This window comes from Solea solea, chromosome 14 (genome assembly GCF_958295425.1).
Source record: "Solea solea chromosome 14, fSolSol10.1, whole genome shotgun sequence".
NCBI classification, from domain to species: Eukaryota; Metazoa; Chordata; class Actinopteri; order Pleuronectiformes; family Soleidae; genus Solea; species Solea solea.
In genome coordinates, this window is record NC_081147.1 from 6367371 (window position 1) to 6388187 (window position 20817).

Below are 20817 nucleotides of genomic sequence, written 5' to 3' on the forward strand. Positions count from 1 at the left end.
CTGCTTACAGATTTCATTCCTGTTTTTGTTGTTTTTTGCACTACTTTTATATATATTTATATACAAAAACACTTATTTATTTCTTTTACTAATCACAGTACACAATAATCTACCTCAATTCAATGCTATGTGTTGGTTTTTTTATCTGCTTGCCAAGCAACGTAATTTCGTTGCCAGTTTTCACTGCTGTGCTTTCTGTGCAATGACAATAAAAGGAAGTCTGAGAAAAAAAGTTTTAGAGCCACCTGGTGGTTTAAATGTGCAACTGCATGGGTAGTGTTCCTTCTCTGGCACCGTAGCCTACGTGACTCGGCAAAGAAGGAAACTTCTAAGCCGGAGACTCGAACGCATGCAGTTGGTTAACGTCACTGATGACAGCATTGTGTGTAGCTGCTTTTTATACCAGAATAAAGAAGAAACCAAAGTGAGAGCAAGAACTGTGTGGCCGTGTCGTCCTTTTGCACCACATACGGACACACCGGTTACAATGGCTTTGTTCTCTGATGATAAGTCTTCTTTCTCCTTCGAAAGGGATTTGACATTGCGTGAGATATTTTGTAAGAGAAATTGCAAAACATTTTCCACTTACAGGTTGTCCACTGTAGTAATTTGCTGTCCACTTAATTTTACAAAATATTTAAATATTTATTTTATTATTTTACACATTTTGTTTTTACTTATTTTTATTGTGCTCTTTTAATCTTTAAATGTATATCATGCCCCCCCCATTCATTGTGTATGTCAGTTGTTTTCGTGAAGAAGTGTGAGAAGTGCTTATATAATCGCCAATGACAAGATTGCAGATACACACTGTGTGGAACGTCATCATTATTGGTTTTACACACTGATCGCTATTACGTATTATCGTTACATACAGTCTTTGTTTCGTACAAGTCTCTACTATTATTTCCATATCCCTGAATGATGTAAACACGTGAAAGCCGTTGCGTTTAGTTTATATCGTGACCTTCACATGCCCACCATGTGTGTGTCCTTTTTTTGCCTAAACAAATCTATGTACAAATACAAATAAATGTGTCAACGTATCTATACCGATAAACGGAAGTTGTCAAAAATAGTATCACATTAAAGATAAAAGTGAAGAAGGAATTCAGAAACAGATGTATATGTTTTAGTACAGTGTTGGATTTTTCAGGCAGTATACCCCGAAACCCATTTGGGGTCCTTCGGCGTTACATGGTGCAACATGTGTCAGATTGTTCCAGAAGAACATCATTAGCTCTTTTCACGTTAAACCAAAGGCGAGCGTCCCTGTCGCCTCTGAGCTCCGTCTCTTCGACCCTGTACCCTGGACGTCTGAAGGACTGTCGCACATATAACAGATTTCAGCAGTTTTCTTTGAACCTTATTTTGGACGTTAAACGCTGCGGACGTTTTTTTGACGTCTCTGTCCTCACCGAATTGTCAAAATGTTGAGTTTCGCAAGAGGCGTTTCAATTACTCTACCAACGAAGAGCTGCACCAACAATGTTTCCTCATTAATCAAGAAGGTAAGTGTATTTCACACACGTGATGAGGGTCTTACACATAACTGATGTGTAACATGACTGTCAAACGTGACTAACTTGGTCTTGTGTCGAAGCCCAGCTAGCCTAGCATGCTAACGCAGTTAGCCATAGGCCAGTTTACTTAATCAGGACTTCTTTCATAATTGTTACGTTGTAGATTACAGTGTACATGTAACTTTAGTTGTGGTATCACTAGCATTACTTGTATTCTCTGTGTGTCCACCATTGCTGAGGTATGGTTAGCCATCATGCATCAGATACCATGCTAACGTGTGTTCGCCTACATATGACGTGTTACTAATAAATTCAACCTTGTGTCAAATGTAAATGCATCTTTTTCTAATCAATTATGATGTGTACTGTTTGCGTGTGTGACGAGAGACAGCGGATCATCTGCTCCAAGGTTGTTGTAAATGAGTCGATCGGTGGGTGACCTTCAGTGAAGTCTTTAATTTCCATGTGTTTTTTCGATTGTATTTTTATTGTTTTACCAGATGAAGGTAGTCAATAAAGATAAAAGAAAAAATATAAGGAGACAAAAACATTATTTTTTCTATACATGTGGTACAACGGAGTATTAGAAATGAACATTGTTTTACCAGATGAAGGGAGTCAATAAAGATAAAAGAAAAAATATAAGGAGACAAAAACATTATTTTTTCTATACATGTGGTACAACGGAGTATTAGAAATGAACATACATATAAATACGTATGTATGTATACATATCCCCTTAACAATATTTTATACACTGATTGGTGCAACGTCTCAAGGCAAATGTCAGTTTTCTGTTCAATGATGGCAATCCAGTCTTAAGTGCATACAATCTTATGTAGATACTTCTGTGTTACTACTTCAGTGTTTAGGCCCCTGAAGACAATTTTGAAAACATTAAGGCACCGTTTTAGCTGAATGCACTTAGCAGATGATGGCATATTTAACTGCATTCAACCATGATTGTTTTTCTTCCACAACTTGACATCATTATTTGTTCTATCAGAAAAATCTTCGCTTTCACTTTTCATATTTTGTCCAGAAATTATTTATCTCTGGAACTATACAAAAGAAGACAATCACCTTCCTGTATTAACCCCAAATTGCACCTGAGGTACTGACACTTAAGTGTGATGTGATAGAAACACTGGTGCATATAAATGCACTGTGTGCATATTAATGGAGAAAAATGCAGTATACGATGCATTGAATGGTCACTTAAGACTAGAATAGTTCTGTATTAATGAAATATAGAGTTAGGTCTGTAGTTGAAGAGAACATGTGGTAAGAGCTGTTTAACAGTTTTGTGATGTTCTTAGGCTTGCTGGAGAGGCTTCCAACCAGATGCCCTCAGAGCCCTTTCCAGGAGAGACTATGCGTAAGTGTCAACTCCCATCATGCTGTTTTTCTAGTTAGGTCTCCTGTCAAAAATGTATATCTATCAGTGTCTTATCTATGTGCATATTAACAGCTTATTCCTATGTTGACTGCTTATTTCTTATGTTCCTGCCAAATCACAAATCTTCTTTTGGCTTCAAACCAGGAAGATGACATGTTCTTATAATACATGGGAAACACATACTTGGCACCACCCCTTTAAACATGTCCACTATCCAGTTATTTTGTTAAGTTAGAGGTCAGGGATCGTGTTTACAACAGACAATGCTGCACCAGGGGCATAAACTCTAAGCTAACATCTTGCATCTCTTAAGTAGAAGAATGGTAAAGAGTCTATTTACAGAAGTAAACATTGGATATTATTCTCAACCATTCAGCCTGTCTATTCCTGCTTAGTCTGCCTAGATCAGTTTGGAACACCAATAAAACACTTCCAACAATATGTGACTACACATCTAGTACACTGTACTGTACTCGATCCTCGACATAGGGATCATTACTTGGATGTGGGGATAAAGCTCAAAAAGGCTCATCTGTTGGATGAGATTCTCCTAAATATTTTCATAGATTCTTAATTTATTTATTATTTGAAGCATGAATGTCAGTCTCTCTCTTTTTCTATATATACATATATATATATATATATATATATATGTGTATATATATATATATATGTGTGTGTGTATATATATGTACACATACATATACACATACATACATACATACATACATACATACACACACACACACACACCGGCCAATACTCAAGGCTGCAATATCGGTATCGTATCGGAAGTGAAAAAAGTTGTATCAGGACATCCCTACAATAAACATTTTGATATGTGATCTTAATTCTAAGCAGAAACATTGTCATTCTCAATTTTTACAGAATCTTGCAGCCCTGTGTGAAATTGTAGAATTTTTGAAATAAACTAATAATACCGGATATAAAATATTGGGAGATTAATTAACCGCTGTCGTTTCTCAGATTGGTCTTCTGAGACATGAATACATTATGTTTATATATTGTCATTAACAGTAACTTTTGTGTGTTAAAGGTCTGAAGCCATTAAGGGTGCAGTCATCGGCATTGACCTGGGAACTACCAACTCATGTGTTGCTGTCATGGAGGGGAAGCAGGCCAAGGTAAGGATGAGCAGATGCTTCCCATATCTGAAAACCACTGGGTTCTGTCGAGATATTGTTTTTCTTTCAATTGAAAATAGATGCAATCCACCTTAAAAGACCAGTACTTGGTCAGTCAGCAGTGATTAATGTGTCAATAGTTAACAGAATTGTGGTTGTTCATGCTTAAATCCACTTTGCAGTAATACACAAAACTTTTCATAAGATAAACTGCTACAAATTAAAGAAATTCTACCACAAAAATAGGGTTGCATTTTATTCAACAATGTAAAAACATTTATATGCAACTACCTATGCTGCAATAGTCATTCTGAGTTGTATCCATAAAAAATCAATAAATGAATCTGGCAACATTACCAAAGGTGTAGGTTTGGTTACAGACTGATGGAGATGTTTTTGCTCGGTTGTGATGTGCTCAGCGATACTTGTAAAATTCGCTCGCTCGCTCTCCTCACAGCATTAGTGCACACCTCTCTGTTTGCCTGTCAGGTGTTGGAGAACGCGGAGGGAGCCAGGACAACGCCATCAGTCATTGCCTTCACTGCAGATGGGGAGCGTCTTGCGGGCATGCCTGCTAAACGCCAGGCTGTTACCAACCCTCAGAACACTCTGTACGCCACCAAGAGACTAATCGGCCGTCGCTTTGATGACCCTGAGGTTCAGAAAGACATGTGGGTTATCTTTGGATTTTGCATAAAGGCATAAGTTTAAGTCAGTTTAATGGGTGAATATTCTTTTTTTAAATGGTGGACACATTCAAATGAGTGAAGTGTTAAAACAGATATTTAACTTGGTACAGTCTGTGGTTTTTAAGATTCTACATTTCTGTTTTAGCTTGAATACTTTTACAAGATTTGATTGTCTTGTGTCAGTGCTGTAATATTTGATTGAAAGTTGAACATTTTGGAACTTCTGCTTATGCAGTACTGTTGATTGCAATGAAGCATCCATTGTGTGCAGCGCAAGAGAAAACTTGTCTTTTCATTCCCAGGAAGAATGTGCCATACAAGATTGTGCGGGCATCTAACGGCGATGCCTGGGTAGAGGCTCATGGGAAAATGTACTCGCCCAGCCAGGCTGGAGCCTTTGTTCTCATTAAGATGAAGGAGACTGCAGGTAAAATCGAGAATATTTTACTCAATATAGTATTAGGATTGGTCCCTTGATGTTTCTGTCATTCTCATGTGACTTTGGCCAAATGTGGTGTCAATGTTGCAGAGAACTACCTGGGAACCAAAGTAAAGAACGCTGTTGTCACTGTCCCAGCCTACTTCAACGATTCTCAGAGACAGGTACACACATGCACACACACACTGTCACAATGTTATCATTCTGACCTGTACTATGGGAGGGCATGTCATATTTCACACATAAAGGAATCCAGCTGTCCGGTAAGAAGTGTTATAAAAAGATGGGCTCTGTATTGTTTTGTTATGTTTTTTTCATCAGCAAACAACTTTTGAGGTTTTTAAAAGCAAAATCACTCTTTAAAGAATGTGCTACCTTTTCCACCAAAGATTGTTCCTCTGTGAAAATGTCCTTGTGTTTAGGTGAGCATGAGGAGATGACAGTTTTGTCCATTATAAGCTATGGGGCTTTCTTGAAATTTTTTATCATTTTTGTGATGTCATCACTGGGTACCTTCGGACCAAAATTTAATGGGAACATGCTAAAGTGATCACCTATCATCACAAAAAATTTAATTGATCTGTCAAAAACTGCAGACAGGAAGGGAAAACTGGCAGATAAATCCATGGTGATGAAAACATGACCTCCTTGGCAGAGATAATTATGTAACACCAAATGACAGCTTATAGTATCTCTAGGCATTTTTACATAACTTGGAAACTAGGGTGGCAGATATAATAAGGTAATAAAAAAAAAATAGCCAGAGAATTGGGACTGAACATTCTCCAGAGTTTCCTGTAGGGATAGGACCATGTTGTGGAGAGAGTTTTCTCTGCCGCGGAATTAATAGTGAATAGACTCCGCACTCGTCTTCTTCCCAAACACGTGGACATGCTTGTGTTCTTGAACAAAAACTAGGCCGAAATGGTTAGATAAGTTCACCTATTAGAGATGCGCGGTTGGTGGTTACACCCCCGCACATCAATCCGCGGAGCAGGTGGATTGCATGCGGGCGGGTCGCGGTTGAAATAAATATTACAGTACATAGGGTAACATATTGATTAGATCTGAAATGAGGCAGATATTAGTTGACCTAGAGGATCTGCGCACCTGCTGTGTTCCATAACAACCTATTATGTTTAGCAGACTGCTGCTACAATTAATGATGATAGGGTGGCTGGCGGGTGCCGGTTTTAATTGTATAAAAACATTGTTTTTCGGGTGGATGGCGGGTGGATTATTGATATTTAGCAGCGGGTGCGGATGACATTACAGCTCATCCGCACAGCTCTATCACCTGTTTTACTCTCACTGCTGTTTGATTTTATTTGTGATTAGATCAGGGTGATTGATCTCTTTTTGTTTTGTTTAGTTGTTGGTCACTGCTTTGATGGTCAATATTAGACATTACAGCCACATTTTGAGCCTAAAATTAAGTAATACAGTGTAGAATATTTTCCACCCTCCGCGCTGCTGCTTAAAAAAAAAAGGACAACTCAACACGAGGTCCTCAACAATCGACTCTCAAATTGCTGTGTCATACCCATCCCTAGTTTCCTGCTCACACATGAAGAACACAGCTTAACAGTCTCATGTAGTTCACACAGCAGCAGGGGAATCCCAAGAGGATGTGTGTGATGCCTTGCTTGACCATGCGGATGGTGTTTCCTGTGATTATAAACGTTATTTATTTTAAAGCCCTTATCTGGTGTCAGTCTGACACAAAGGTTCAGATAGTATTTTTATGAAACCAAATCATGCAAGCAGAAAGTTAACATTCTTTTTTTCGATTTTTAAATTTTATCTTCTCCAGACCTGTGCCCGTTCAGATGAAATTAAATGTTATGTTTTAAGCCATTTAAACATGTACTGTTGGAAGTTCTGAAACTTAAATGTATCTAACTACACATTTGATCAAAACTGTTTGGTTTTCTAATAATCACATAACCACAACTCTGTCTGTGATTCTCAGGCCACCAAAGATGCTGGTCAGATTTCTGGCCTGAACGTTCTGCGTGTCATCAATGAGCCAACTGCAGCTGCTCTGGCCTATGGCCTGGACAAAACCCAGGACAAAATGTGAGCATGATTACTACAGGATTACTGCAGTCTAGGGGTGTGCATTTGTCGATACGTCCTTGAACCAAAATTGAGTTTGTACACGTGTGTATATTTTCAAAACATGTATAGCGGTAGCTACGCTGATGCAGAGTAGAACTTAATCAAATTTTCTCGTTTCCCGATGACGTAACACAATCACCAAGTCTCGCATCCTGTTGTCGAGCTGTTGAAGCGGCTGACGTCAGTAAAAGTGTAACATGCAGCTCTGCTGTTTGGGAACACTGGTTTCCCAGTGAACTACAGTACCAGTGGACAAGGGTAAGTTCAACTGAAATTGGCTATGCCACTGGTGATATATCAAACATAATAACTCATTTGAAATATAATGGCATTTCTTTCTGATTCGGAAATTTACCAAACCGTGATTTACCTTGATTTGGTCGAAACTGAAACCGTGACCTTTGCGTACCGTGACACCCCTACTGCAGTCAGTCATACAAGTTCTTATTTAAACTTGAAAATTTTAAATTTAAATGACAGCTTCATGAACATGTTGTGGTGTGCCTGTCTTTCTTAGCATTGCTGTATATGACCTTGGTGGAGGTACTTTTGATATCTCAGTTCTGGAAATCCAGAAAGGAGTTTTTGAGGTGAAGTCCACCAACGGTGACACCTTCCTGGGAGGAGAGGACTTTGATCAGCACCTCCTCCAACACATTGTCAAGGAGTTCAAGAGAGAGGTGCACTTTCTGTCTCTGAAGACAAATTCTCTCATCTGCACTTCTGTATTGAGTTTCTCACGCATTTTTGTCCGAACAGACTGGTGTGGACCTGATGAAGGACAACATGGCTCTCCAGAGAGTCCGAGAGGCAGCTGAGAAGGCCAAATGTGAGCTGTCATCTTCACTGCAGGTACATGGATAAGAAAAAATAGATTTTGTGATTCTTCATATTTACATTTGGAAGATCTGATATCGATTCATAAAATCCTTAGATCTTTCTTTAGACATGCTGTTTCCTGTGTACCTATCTCACAGGACTTGACTGTGATAGTCTCACATGATCTCAATCTGCTAAACTAACAGTCTGTAGATTTGTTCATTACTTCACTGCCATTTATGGTAATAAGTCACATTTGATGTATGACCAGCATCAAAAATGACATCAGTCATTTGAAACGGCATCATCCAAATGTTGATATCACTGGTACAAGGAACAAACTAAATCTGTGCAAATTTAAACCTGGCATTTAAGTGGTCTTCAGAATTTGGATAAATCTGTTATGGCTTCCCTTTCATTTTTAACAAAGAAAGATATGAGTTTTGAAAATAGAATGAATCGGAGCACAAGCTGGGACTGTTAGACTAACTGAATGTGAAGTTGAAAATGTTTTCAGTATTTTCTACACGCTGCACTGTAATTGATCTTTCTTGTATTATATACTTTTTATTAATTTAACTATTAGAACTCAGCATTTAGGCTGCTTTTTCCATTACCAAGTTTAAACGTATACATGTTATAAAAATGTGCAATATATTATATCCTTTTTTTCAGCACAACCTAGGCAATCTGATTATTTTTTTAACTAGATAAACCATGGATGAGGTATAATTCTGGAAGAAATGTGAATCATCATTCTTTGGCACAATTTTACTACAAATTGAAATGTTTATTGCACTTATGAACAAAAGATTAGAAACATTCAATCACATAAGTAAAGTGCCAAACAGTGGGATTTCTTTAAGCCCTGAACATGACCCTGCATTATGGGCTTATTACTTCACCCCATGGAGTGGGAGTAAAGTATTTTTTTTAGTGGCTCTCTGTGTCTCTGTCTTCCGCACTTGTACTTGCCAATATGGCCGACAGAGGCTTGTTGCGTGAATTGGGTGAAGTCTGCCATCTCTGATAGCCTTGTATTGTATGCATTTGCTTAAGTGACATATGGCGTGTTTTCGCTAGCTCGACTCATGATGTCATAACCAGGGATAATGCATGACTTCCAGTGACGTCCGTTGAGGTTCATACCTGGGGAGGCACTTGTCAGATGTACAAATATACAAACCCAAAATAGAAGCTTATGTTTAAATTTTGACCTTAATTGAAACATTTAGTTGCTTAAAAGTTTTTAATTAGGCATGCACCATGGACCACATTTTTTCACTTCCAATCCCGATACCTGATACGATACTATTCCGATATGGATGCTCTGTTTGCTTTATTATTATTATTATTATTATTATTATTATTATTATTATTATCATCATTATTGTTGATTTTATATAAGGCTGTAACCAGATAAATCCCATCCTGACAAAGAATATGCAACTGCCAGGGCTTCAAATTGAAAGCTATGAATCAATCAACATGTAGTTTTGGTTTAGCAGGGTTTAAAATTCTGTCTAAAACTTAGCCAACATTAATAAATAGGGCATTAATAAAAAGAGCTGAGCCCGACAGAACACGGTGCAAGCCCAACTAGTACATTTTGATTGACAGCTTTTTAAAAGCCCAAACCTGTTTACAGCCCGACATTATTCAAATATCTGCACACACACACCTCTTTTGCCTTTTGTCAAGAATTAGCTATTTATATACATTTACAAAGGCCACTTGGAATTTGGAACAAAGAAATTAAAGAAGTCCTCTGTTAACATAGTATCATCTCAGCACTCTAAATAGGCCTAGGAGGAGGAGAGCTCTGGGTCCCGACTCCACATCTGGTGCACCTGCAGCCATGGCCTGCAGAAGAATTTGGGCATGAGCATGTATGGCATTCCTGTCAGAGTGTGACAACATTCTCACCTGGTTAAATTTTGATCAGAGGAATGTTGCGGTCTTGTAAAGGTCCTGTATTACCACTTTACGCGCGAGCCAGTCTTCGTGCCGTTTATGCACGACATCATAAAACCCCAGTGTTTCCACTTTTGCATCTTTCTTGCACTCATCAAAACGCATAACCTGACTGTTCATTTACCACCCGAGCCCGTGTAAAATGATGGAGATTAAGCCTGACCGAACCCGTCGGGTCCCATTGGGTGACCAATCAGAAAGACTAAATAGGTCACTGACATTCATTAAATATATTAGACTGTGGAACGTCTGTAGTCTGTGTAGTACGTGTAGTACATGTGTAATCAAACGTGTAAATTGGCTATATAAAGAGAGGCACCAATATAACAAAAATAATAATAAGCTTTATTTGTATAGCGCCTTTTATACACAGAGTGCAGCTCAAATTGCTTTACATTTGGAACATGTAACGGTAATAAAAAGAATCAGTCATTCCTCTTCGTTGCTGTGGCCGTTTGTGATCTAATCAGCAACATATCAGAGCAGCAGTTGAATGTAGAATAATCTACAATCTAATCTAAAAGTCTACAAAATGAGTTAACTAAAGGCTCTCTTATGCAGGAATATTTTTAGGTCTTTTTTTTTTTTAAGATGTTCACTGAACTCGCCTGTTTGATCTACAGAGGTAGGGTATTCCATAGATTTGGGCCATAATGGATAAAAGCAGATTCTCCACTTTGCTGCTCCACAATTGCACTTTGGGTACAATTGAAAGATTAGCATTAAAAGAGCTAAGTTTCCTTTGTGGTTGATAAGATATTATTATATTAGTGTAAGTATAGGCGATAAAACATTCAATGTTGAATTCCCTGCGCTTATGACGGCAGCATGCGCATTTCACCGCAAATGTTACCACCCACCAGTAAGTTTACTTTGAGAGCTCCACCTTGTCCCTATAAAATGCGAGAGTGCAGGCGAGGGAGGAAGAGCGGTATTATGTCAACGCGGAGGGACAAGTGTGCTGTTGGTGGCTGCACAGTGTTTTACACAGACTTTCAGCCTCAGAGGATTTTATATATGAAGCTAATGTGCCGGATAAAGTCAGCAAACGTGTTCGTGTGTTCGCACCACTTCGCATCAGACTGCGGCCAGCGGTTGCCGTATTTAGTCAGCGACCGTATTTCACTGACGTACAAACACACATTTTTAAGAAAAGGTCAGATAGAGCTCATAACTGACCATTCTGACACGTTCCTTATTAAAAATATTTGTTCAGTACGTCCTCCATGACCGGAGCACAGACTCAGTCTGATACAGTCACATACAGCAGCAGTTTATGCAGCTCGCCGCTCACCGCTGTCGATCAGTGTGCTGTCCCTAAGTGTTTTTAACTGATTTACAGTTCGGCACTTTTCGGCTTGCAAGAACAGTGGCACTCTGGCTGTTTTCCGCGCATGCTGCCATGTTGATATTGTCAGAGAACTAGTGGAGGGAGGGGGAGAGGAATGGAGCGGAGGGAACAGGAGCTGAGCGAGTGAGCGCAGTAACAAGGACAAATCAGAAACCCCCTGTTTTCCCCATGTTACCAATAGCCTCATTTATAGAAACTACTTTGTTTTTGAAGAAATCTGCAAATTCTTTACATCTTAGAGAGGATGCCTGGCTGAGTGTGTCAAAGGGTGTTTGATGCAGTATCCTGTCAATGGTGGAGAGCATCATCCTAGAGTTTCCACTGTTTTGAGCAATTACCTTAGAGAAGTAGATTATTTCATTCTGAATAGCTCTATTTGCTATTTTTTCTTTTAGAATGGCACGGTGAACCTGTAACTTAGTTTTTCTCCATGTTCGCTCAGCTTTTCTACAAGATCTTTTTAGGTCATGGATATTTCCGTTCGAAGGGGTCAGTTTTTTTTTTTTTAGTCTTTAAAGGAGCCACTCTGTCAAACAGGACACCTAGCTTACTATTGAAAGCCTCTATGATTTGGTCAATAGAATTATTTAAAATATTGTGATGAATTTTAAAGTATTTAGTATGACATTACACAATAATGATCAGACATTTATATTGTTTACCAATAAGTCAATGACTTCGATCAGAGACGCAGTGATAAGCTGCAGGCGTCTCCCGTGTGGAAGCCTTTTGCAATAGCTCTTGCTACTTCTGTAAATGTACTCACTGTGGGACTAATAAAGGACAATCTTATTAGCGTTACATTTCTTGAGCTGTGGCGTCAATACGGTCACGTCATTAACATTAAAATTTTGTCCATATGTTGACAGGTCTGTAATTTAAAATGAACCCTTTCCACAATTTCACATTCTCAAACCCGGTCCATTTAGCGTTGGAACGGCATTCAGCGCCGTCCTGTGGAAAACCAATGAGACTATTTATTTATTTATTTATTTATTTATATATGTTTTTTTCGGTCATGTCAGTTAGATCACTCATCATCACACATCATCTTAGTGTAGTTCACACAATACACATAACCAAAAGGGAAAGCGGGAGAAGCAAAAGCTTATCTAGTCCCGCCCCCAATATCAAAATGAACAGAGGGATAAAATTGATTTCATCACTTGCAATTTGGCGTCCCTCTGGCTCTCCACTTGTGTTTGACGCTGGGATAGAAACAAGCGCAATGATTGGTCGAAGTCGTCTTTTCCCAGCAGCCTAAAGTTAGACCCGCAGACTGTAGCCTTTGTGTTCCTGCACTGATGCATGTAAACAGATGAGCTGAACACCGTTACTTCCGTTTGATGTAGTTTGAGTAGATACTGAGCAAGATGGCTATCTGTAGTTTTCCGTAGTACTCGTGAGTACCCGACCAAATGCAGGGCTCTGCTGTGAAGGTGAAGACATGCATTGGTGTATTTGCGACAATTAAAAAAATAAATAAAATTGAAGGCACGGCAGTTAGGATTTAGGAATGGCGGCATGCCACTCCTGAATGAATGTAGAGGAAACACTGTGTTGGGTAGAAATCAACATTGGAATTGGATTGCTTGTCACAGACCTGGGCATGCATCAACGCCCGGCGTGTGCGCGCACGTCCTGAAACGAGACGAAAATAGGATTGTTAATTTGCGATGCAGCTCGTGAAATAAAATGCAGAATGATCGTTGTCATTTAGAAATGAGATCTTGTGTAGTTGTGAATCGAGATCGCAATTTATCGTTCAACCCTAATATAAACACACCTGAGCAAAAACTACTCTTTTTTTCTTTAAATCCAATTGAATTTTTTAGGATTTATCTTGCTGTCACAGACACTCTCACTGACTAAATATCTTATAACGGAACAAACAAACCATAAATAACGACTTAAATCTCCAGGCTGATTTTCATGTCAAGGCATGCTATTCCACAAAAAATTAATAGTAATATAATAAACAAATAATACATAAATAATAATTTTTAAAAATCCTTTCCAGGATAAACAAAGGAGGATGTCACATTCAAATGGAATTAAAGTGCTCTCACAAATGTAAACACAGTGATCAAACATTGAAAATACTTATTCTGACAATAGGAAAAATAAATATACAAAGACACATCATGCCGATCTCTGCATGTCACTCAGCAAATCAGTTCCGATTGTTTAAGCTTCTTAAATATGAATATTTTCATCATCATGTCCAGGTTTGACGAACACCGATCAACATTTTTTAAGGTTTTCTGATATTCTGAACACCAAACGATTTGGTTTGGTTTGGTGTTCAGAATATCAGAAAACCTTAAAAAAATGTTGATCGGTGTTCGTCAAACCTGGACATGATGATGAAAATATTCATATTTAAGAAGCTTAAACAATCGGAAATCTTGTTTTAATCATGAAAAAAGCTTCAAACCAATTATTCGATTATCAAAGTAGTTGTCGATTAATTTAGTAAATGATTCATCGATTAATCATTTCAGCTCTATTGTGAACCTCTTTTTGTGCGCACTGCCTGTGCCCCACTGTGGCCCTCTCCCTCTCCATGGCTTTGGTGCTGATACTGAGCTCATCTTCTGATTGGTCATTGCTATAATACAAAACATAATTGTTTTTGTTTTTTTGTGGCAAGTATTCATTATTAGCTGGTTGATCAGCCCAACTACTTTCCATGAGTCTTCTTCAAAAAAGCACCTCCTTTTTCCTGCTGTGCACCTTCTGGGATGCTGTGGTCCTAACTGCTCAGCACTGTAATTGCATAAAAGTAATTTTAGTTTTACCACATTATTTTAGTATTTTAACATAAAATCAAGAATATAAAGAAATTTAGACGCCAATCATGTTATCAATTTGCTGTGTCATTTTCAATTCAATTTTATTTGTATAGCGCCATATCATAACATACATTATCTCAAGGCACTGTACATAGACAACATCAAGGAGAGCAGAGAACCCCAACAGTTCACACAATGAGCAATGAGACTTCGTTTTTCAAAAAAGAAATATGTGATATAAAACCAATCATAACTTTGTCTCAACAACACATAAGAAGATGAAGAAAAAAACATTTTGGAAAGCCTGAAGATGTGACCTATAAACACACCGCCAGGATGTCCATATAGGACATGTATTATTCCCATAGCAATTTACCACAGGTGCATCTAAGGCATGGATCCGTGACTCTGAAGTTCTAAGGGTTAATAACCTTAACATGATGATTTGTTAGTAGGTGTAGCAATATTGAGAATTGTTTTGTAATAATTCTTACTGTTATAAAAAACAAACAACATCCTTCATTCAGAAAATTAGGGCAATTAGGCACTGTTGTGTTTACAGTTGACACACCTAGACACCTTTTTGTGTCTATGACTACAAATGTATACTATTTTATAGCTGTGTACTTTTATGCGCACCATTTGGTCCTCTAGGTGTTAACATAACTTTTTTTATGGCGCATCGAAGGGTTATACTTGATAATAAAAAAAACTATTTCTTTGCGTACGGAAAATGTGTATCTCTAAATGAAAGTAGAATATATTCACAGTTAAGAAGCTGACAAATATCACAAAGTAGAAAATATTTACATTTTTAGAAGCTGAAAAATGACACAAAGTAGAAAATATTCTAATCCATATCAAATCGATTTGTGATAATAATCATTCAGAAACTACATTTAATGAAGCATCTGTGACATTGTCAGATGTTTTATTGGAGAATAAAACAATCTGTGTTTGCTCTCATTTGCAGACTGACATCAACCTTCCCTACCTGACCATGGATGCCTCTGGACCCAAACATCTCAACATAAAGCTGACCCGCTCACAGTTTGAGGGTATTGTGGCTGACCTGATCCGCCGCACCATAGCTCCCTGTCAGAAGGCCATGCAGGATGCAGAAGTGTCCAAGGGAGACATTGGAGAAGTGCTGCTGGTTGGGGGTATGACCCGCATGCCCAAGGTACATAAATGCCACACTTGTCAAACCAAACCGAGCCTGAGAAAAAACTAATGAAGCAAACCCTACTGGAGCGGGCAGGTTTTTTTTTTTCCTCTAGAATGTTTTTCAGCAGTGGTGCTGTTGTGCCCTATATTCATTCCTTATACATAGCTTAACATGGTCTAGTACTGATCAAGATTTAGTCAACATAGACAAGAGATTCATTAGTTATATATGAAAGCTTTGTGTCAAGTAGTGTGGCCCAGCAGCCATCATGACCTATTACAACCCACATTTAATTCCAAAAATCTTCCAAAAGTCTCTACCCAGCCCAACCCATGTCCTGATGTGCTTGGGTCAGGTATCCACTCTCTACGTTAAAGCTGTGTGGTTATAAGATTATGTGAGTAATTAAAATTAAATTTAAAAGCCATGTGGTATAGTATATAGAAAGTTCAGAATGCAATGATTGTAATTGAATTACATCTTGAGACAAGTGAAGATGCTCAGCCCTAGCATTCATATGGCTCAGGAATGTGGACATGTGTCCTCAAACTACCTCTGAATGTGGCTTCTGTGATTGAATCTGACAACACATTGGGAGTGGTCAGATTGAACACCCAGGATGGATGATAATGTGAAGAGTGTGACTTGCATTGACAACAGCATCATTAGAAACTCATTGTATGTTTTTTTGTAGGTTCAGCAGACTGTTCAGGACCTGTTTGGCCGTGCTCCCAGTAAATCTGTCAACCCTGATGAAGCTGTTGCCATAGGAGCAGCTATTCAGGGTGGCGTCTTGGCCGGTGATGTCACTGATGTGCTCCTTTTGGATGTGACGCCACTATCCTTGGGTATTGAGACTCTGGGCGGAGTCTTTACCAAACTCATCAACAGAAACACCACAATACCCACCAAAAAGAGTCAGGTACATACAGCCCCCCCCATACACACAAACACGACATTAAACCGTGGTTGTGACCCCTCTGCTTCTGTCTGCTTCAGGTGTTCTCCACAGCAGCTGATGGACAGACTCAGGTGGAGATCAAAGTGTGTCAGGGAGAGAGAGAGATGGCAACAGACAACAAGGTGCTGGGTCAGTTCACTCTGGTGGGAATCCCCCCCGCCCCACGTGGAGTTCCCCAGATTGAGGTCACCTTCGATATTGATGCCAATGGTATTGTCCACGTCTCCGCCAAGGACAAGGGCACTGGCCGTGAACAACAGAGTAAGTTATCTCGGTGTGTTGAGGTAAAAATAGGGTTAGTATTATATATATATATATATATATATATATATATATATATATATATATATATATACATACATACATACATACATATACATATATATATATATATATATATATATATATATATATATATATATATATATATATATAGGGCCATTTTTCTTATTGTTGAGAGCTGCACAATAATAAGAATGGCCGTGTATCGCAGTGCAGTGAATAAAGTGCCGTTCTTCAGACGCAGATGAAGTCCTGTGGTTTAATGCGTTGTTGCCATAACAAACTATTCTGAGCTAGCGGTCCTCGGAGGTCTCCTTACTATGGTTCGGGGGTCAGCCAGCTTGAGTGGTAACACTGCATACAGCGCAGATCATGAACTCCCCATGACATTCACTCAGATCCCCTGCACTTCATCGCGACTGTACTGGAACCTCGTCATAAAGCTTATTATTTGGATGTGGGGAGTGCATAGAAATGATCCAGGCTGCATTAGATACGGAGAGCCCGCTTGGAGACGGAGAAGAGCACAACACTATCCCTTTTGATGATGTTTTGGTGTATTTGTAATCCTCTTTTCTCGTCCTCAGTTGTGATCCAGTCATCAGGAGGACTCAATAAAGATGATATTGAGAATATGATCAAGAATGCTGAGAAGTATGCAGAGGAAGACAGGAGGAGGAAGGTGAGGATCCCAAACAATGTCTGAATGTTGAGATGAAAACTCAACTGCTCCAAGCAGTTGTTACTGCAGATAGTATTAATCTATATTAAGGCAATGATCCTTTTAACCAACTGTGATTAATTGCATTTAGGACCGAGTGGAAGCCGTCAACATGGCCGAGGGAATCGTCCACGACACGGAATCAAAGATGGAGGAGTTCAAGGACCAGCTTCCTGCTGATGAGGTAAAACTCTTGTAACCTGACGATTACTTCATACTGTCTTCAGCCAGTTTTTCTCCTACCATTATATTAGGGAGGCACACCCCCTTAAAGGTCAAGTTAATTTTATTTTCTATATAGCGCCAGATCACAACAGAAGTCATTTAAGTTTACCTTACTAAAACAGGTCTATACATTTTATTAAAGATTCAAGATTCAAAGTGTTTATTGTCATATGCACAGTAAAGAAACACGTTTCCCTGTACAATGAAATTCTTACTTTGCTGTCCACTCAAAAACACCAGCATAAAGTAAAAAGTAAAAAAGAGAACAAACTAAATAGTTTTTTTAGTTTTAAATTTAGTTTTAAACAAACTAAATTGCCTTATGTTCATGTCATTTACATGCCGTTTCTGTTTCTACATGGTCGTGCGTTTACAATTCTCATCAGCAAATGTTAAGACGTGTAAATAAAACAGCATGTTAAACAATATATCTTAATATATATATAAGAGTGCAGCAAGTAAACGACAGTAAACGGTGCACTGAGAGAGAACAGGGCTCACATCAAATTCCTCCAACAAACTGATTTCGGAAATCTTTCGAGCTAACTGTGCGAACAGTGTGTTGTGGAATGTGCACTGAGAACTTTGAGAGTGTGCTAGTCTGAGACCCATTTGGAAGAAGCTTCAGCTAGTCAGTAAAACATTTTCTTATGTCATACATTAAATAATATAAAGTGACAAGTATGGACTATGAGTATGACAATTGCCGATACCAATATGTTCGTTCAATCACCCAACCCCAGACCACAAGATTTTTTCTTAGGTATTCAGTCGCAGGCTGGATTGGTAGCTCTGGGGGGCTTGGGGAAGCACTGCTTCAGCACAGTGTGTGTGTGTGTGTGTTGGATTCAGTCTAAGATTTAAAGAATTGTATTTGTCCCAGAGAGGTAACTTAAGGCACGTAGAGCAGATATACACATTTACAAGAGACAAACAAAAGATGGCTTTTTGTAAGAATAAATAAATGTATATATCCAAATATAAATAAGAACCAAATATAAAAAAATAATTGTTCAGAGGGTGCACAGTTAATATAAATAGGGGTCAAATCTGATACAAAAATCTTATATTGCATGCTTCACTATGCAGACTGTGAAAATGTAAATAAAGATCAGCAAAAGCATTTAGCTGAATCCTGTCTGGGCTGTTGATTTCTTCTTTTTGGGTGATCGTTATTTGAGTTGGAGAATTATGTCTTTAAAAATGACTTGGCACAAATGTGTTAACATCTTCATACTTCATAAGTGGTCTAAATTTACTGTATTGGACTAATATCTGTATCGGTAGAAAAAAAGTATTGTCCCACCCCTAGTGTTTGTACCACTAAGATAGTCTCAAAGAGCATATAAACATGTTAAAGTAGCTTAAGTATATGTTTTGCTCATGTCGTCACACATGACCCAGTTTAATATGTTCATGTTTCCTCAGTGCATCAAACTGAAGGAGGAGATATCTAAGGTCAGAAATCTCCTGGCCAACAAAGACTCGGAAACAGGAGAGAACATCAAACAGGCAGCCACCAGCCTGCAGCAGGCATCGCTCAAACTCTTCGAAATGGCCTACAAGAAGGTAGGAAACACTGACACTTGAAATGGATCTTATCAGGAGATGCAGCAAATGTATACAATATCTTCAAACTATTTTAGTTAGTAATTCTCACAAAAAGAAATAATTCTGCAATAGTTAGGAAGTGATTGGGTATAGACTCGTTTCACAAATGACTTACCTGTAAACTTCTCCTTTCATTCTACAGATGGCAGCAGAGCGAGACGGCAGCAGCAGCGGCAGCAGCAGCTCAAACTCGTCGGAGGGAGAGAAGAAAGAAGGCCAGCAGTAGAGGGATCCACTCCGTTGTCTCATGGTTTCCATGACAACAGAGGACTGTTGGGTTCCGGGGTGGGCTGGGTGGGTAAGGTGGAATCTGGAGCAACCAGGTGAATCATATTCATTGTCATCGTGCTGTATACCTGCCACATGGTGTGTGTGTACATGTCGGGAGAAGGAGGAGGAGTTGACAGAGGTGGTCTTTGTTTTTTTTCTTGGGTACAATGGTTATATTATTGGAAAATTAAAGAATTAAATAAGCAATGTTTTTCTAATAAAATCTCGAATGTGACACTGACTTGTGGGCATTTATGTTGGAACATTGTATTGACATTATTTCAGGCGGTAGCAATGTGCAGTACATGCTAAAGAAGTGTATTAAAAGGGTAATTTGAGGCTTTTTTAAGTTTTGTTGAATGAGTTGCTGGCCATGTGGCGGTGTAGTGGCTATCACTGTTACTATTTGATATTCTATTGCAGAGACTGGAGCAGACTCTTGGGATCCCAGGTACTGCCCTCTGCTGGTTTAAATCATACTTATCTGATAGATTACAGTTTGTTAATGTGAATGAAAATGCCTCATTACAAACAAAAGTTAATTGTGTTATCTCTGTGTTAATTGAGTTCCACAGGGCTCAGTACTTGGGCCTATACTTTTTACCTTATATTATCTTCTCATCGTGCATTACACTGGCAAATAGGGCGCAAACTCTGTCCAAGTAGCTGAGCAACACTAGCTCAGAGACTAACATACTTGATGACTTGAAGTATCTGACTTAGATGAACACATCAACACAGCTACATTCTGTCTCAAATACGTATAAGATGTACACTTCATTGCATTGAGGAGCAGAAGGCTTCCTCAGGATGGGATGGAGTATGGGTTCACATGTACGACAGCTTTATATTGAAGAGTATATGTAGTATCAGACTCCGACTGATTTGTTTAGACTATGTTAAAGATGTGCATTCCATTGCGTTAAAAAGTAACCAGGAAATTCCTCATGGGGGTCACGAACATGACCCAGGACAGTTTTAGGTTAATAAGGCCTTTTGAAGAAATGCAGATTCTTCCTATATTGGAACTAAGGGGTCCCGAGGTCAAACCTGTTGTTGATTTGCTAAACATTTACGATCATGTGTTATATAGGAAGAGGATGTTAGAGAAGCCCTTACAAGTATGAATTGTTAAGAGATTCGGCAGGAACACATTCTCCCGAGATGCTGCAGTGTTCGGTCTGGTGCTTGACTTAACCAAATAAAATCCCTTTTGTTCGGTACAAGTCTTGTGTCAGAGGGGTTCTTTCTACGCCATCAACTCATAAGTTATTGTTCGTAAGAAAGAGGAAGCCTGACTAAAAACGACATTTTGGTGTCACGA

General features: G+C 38.8%; 1 protein-coding gene across 1 annotated transcript; it reads left to right on the forward strand.

The window, feature by feature from the left end:
- Positions 1 to 1213: 1213 nt before the first annotated feature.
- Positions 1214 to 19728, forward strand: hspa9 (heat shock protein 9). The gene is made up of 16 exons (XM_058649360.1): positions 1214 to 1511; positions 2843 to 2901; positions 3980 to 4067; positions 4557 to 4738; positions 5059 to 5183; positions 5286 to 5359; positions 7168 to 7274; positions 7834 to 7996; positions 8076 to 8168; positions 15229 to 15438; positions 16118 to 16345; positions 16423 to 16645; positions 17254 to 17348; positions 17479 to 17571; positions 19041 to 19181; positions 19366 to 19728. Exons 1-16 carry the CDS (start codon positions 1431 to 1433, stop codon positions 19447 to 19449), a joined length of 2046 nt encoding a protein of 681 aa, XP_058505343.1. The 5' UTR covers positions 1214 to 1430; the 3' UTR covers positions 19450 to 19728.
- Positions 19729 to 20817: the final 1089 nt, after the last annotated feature.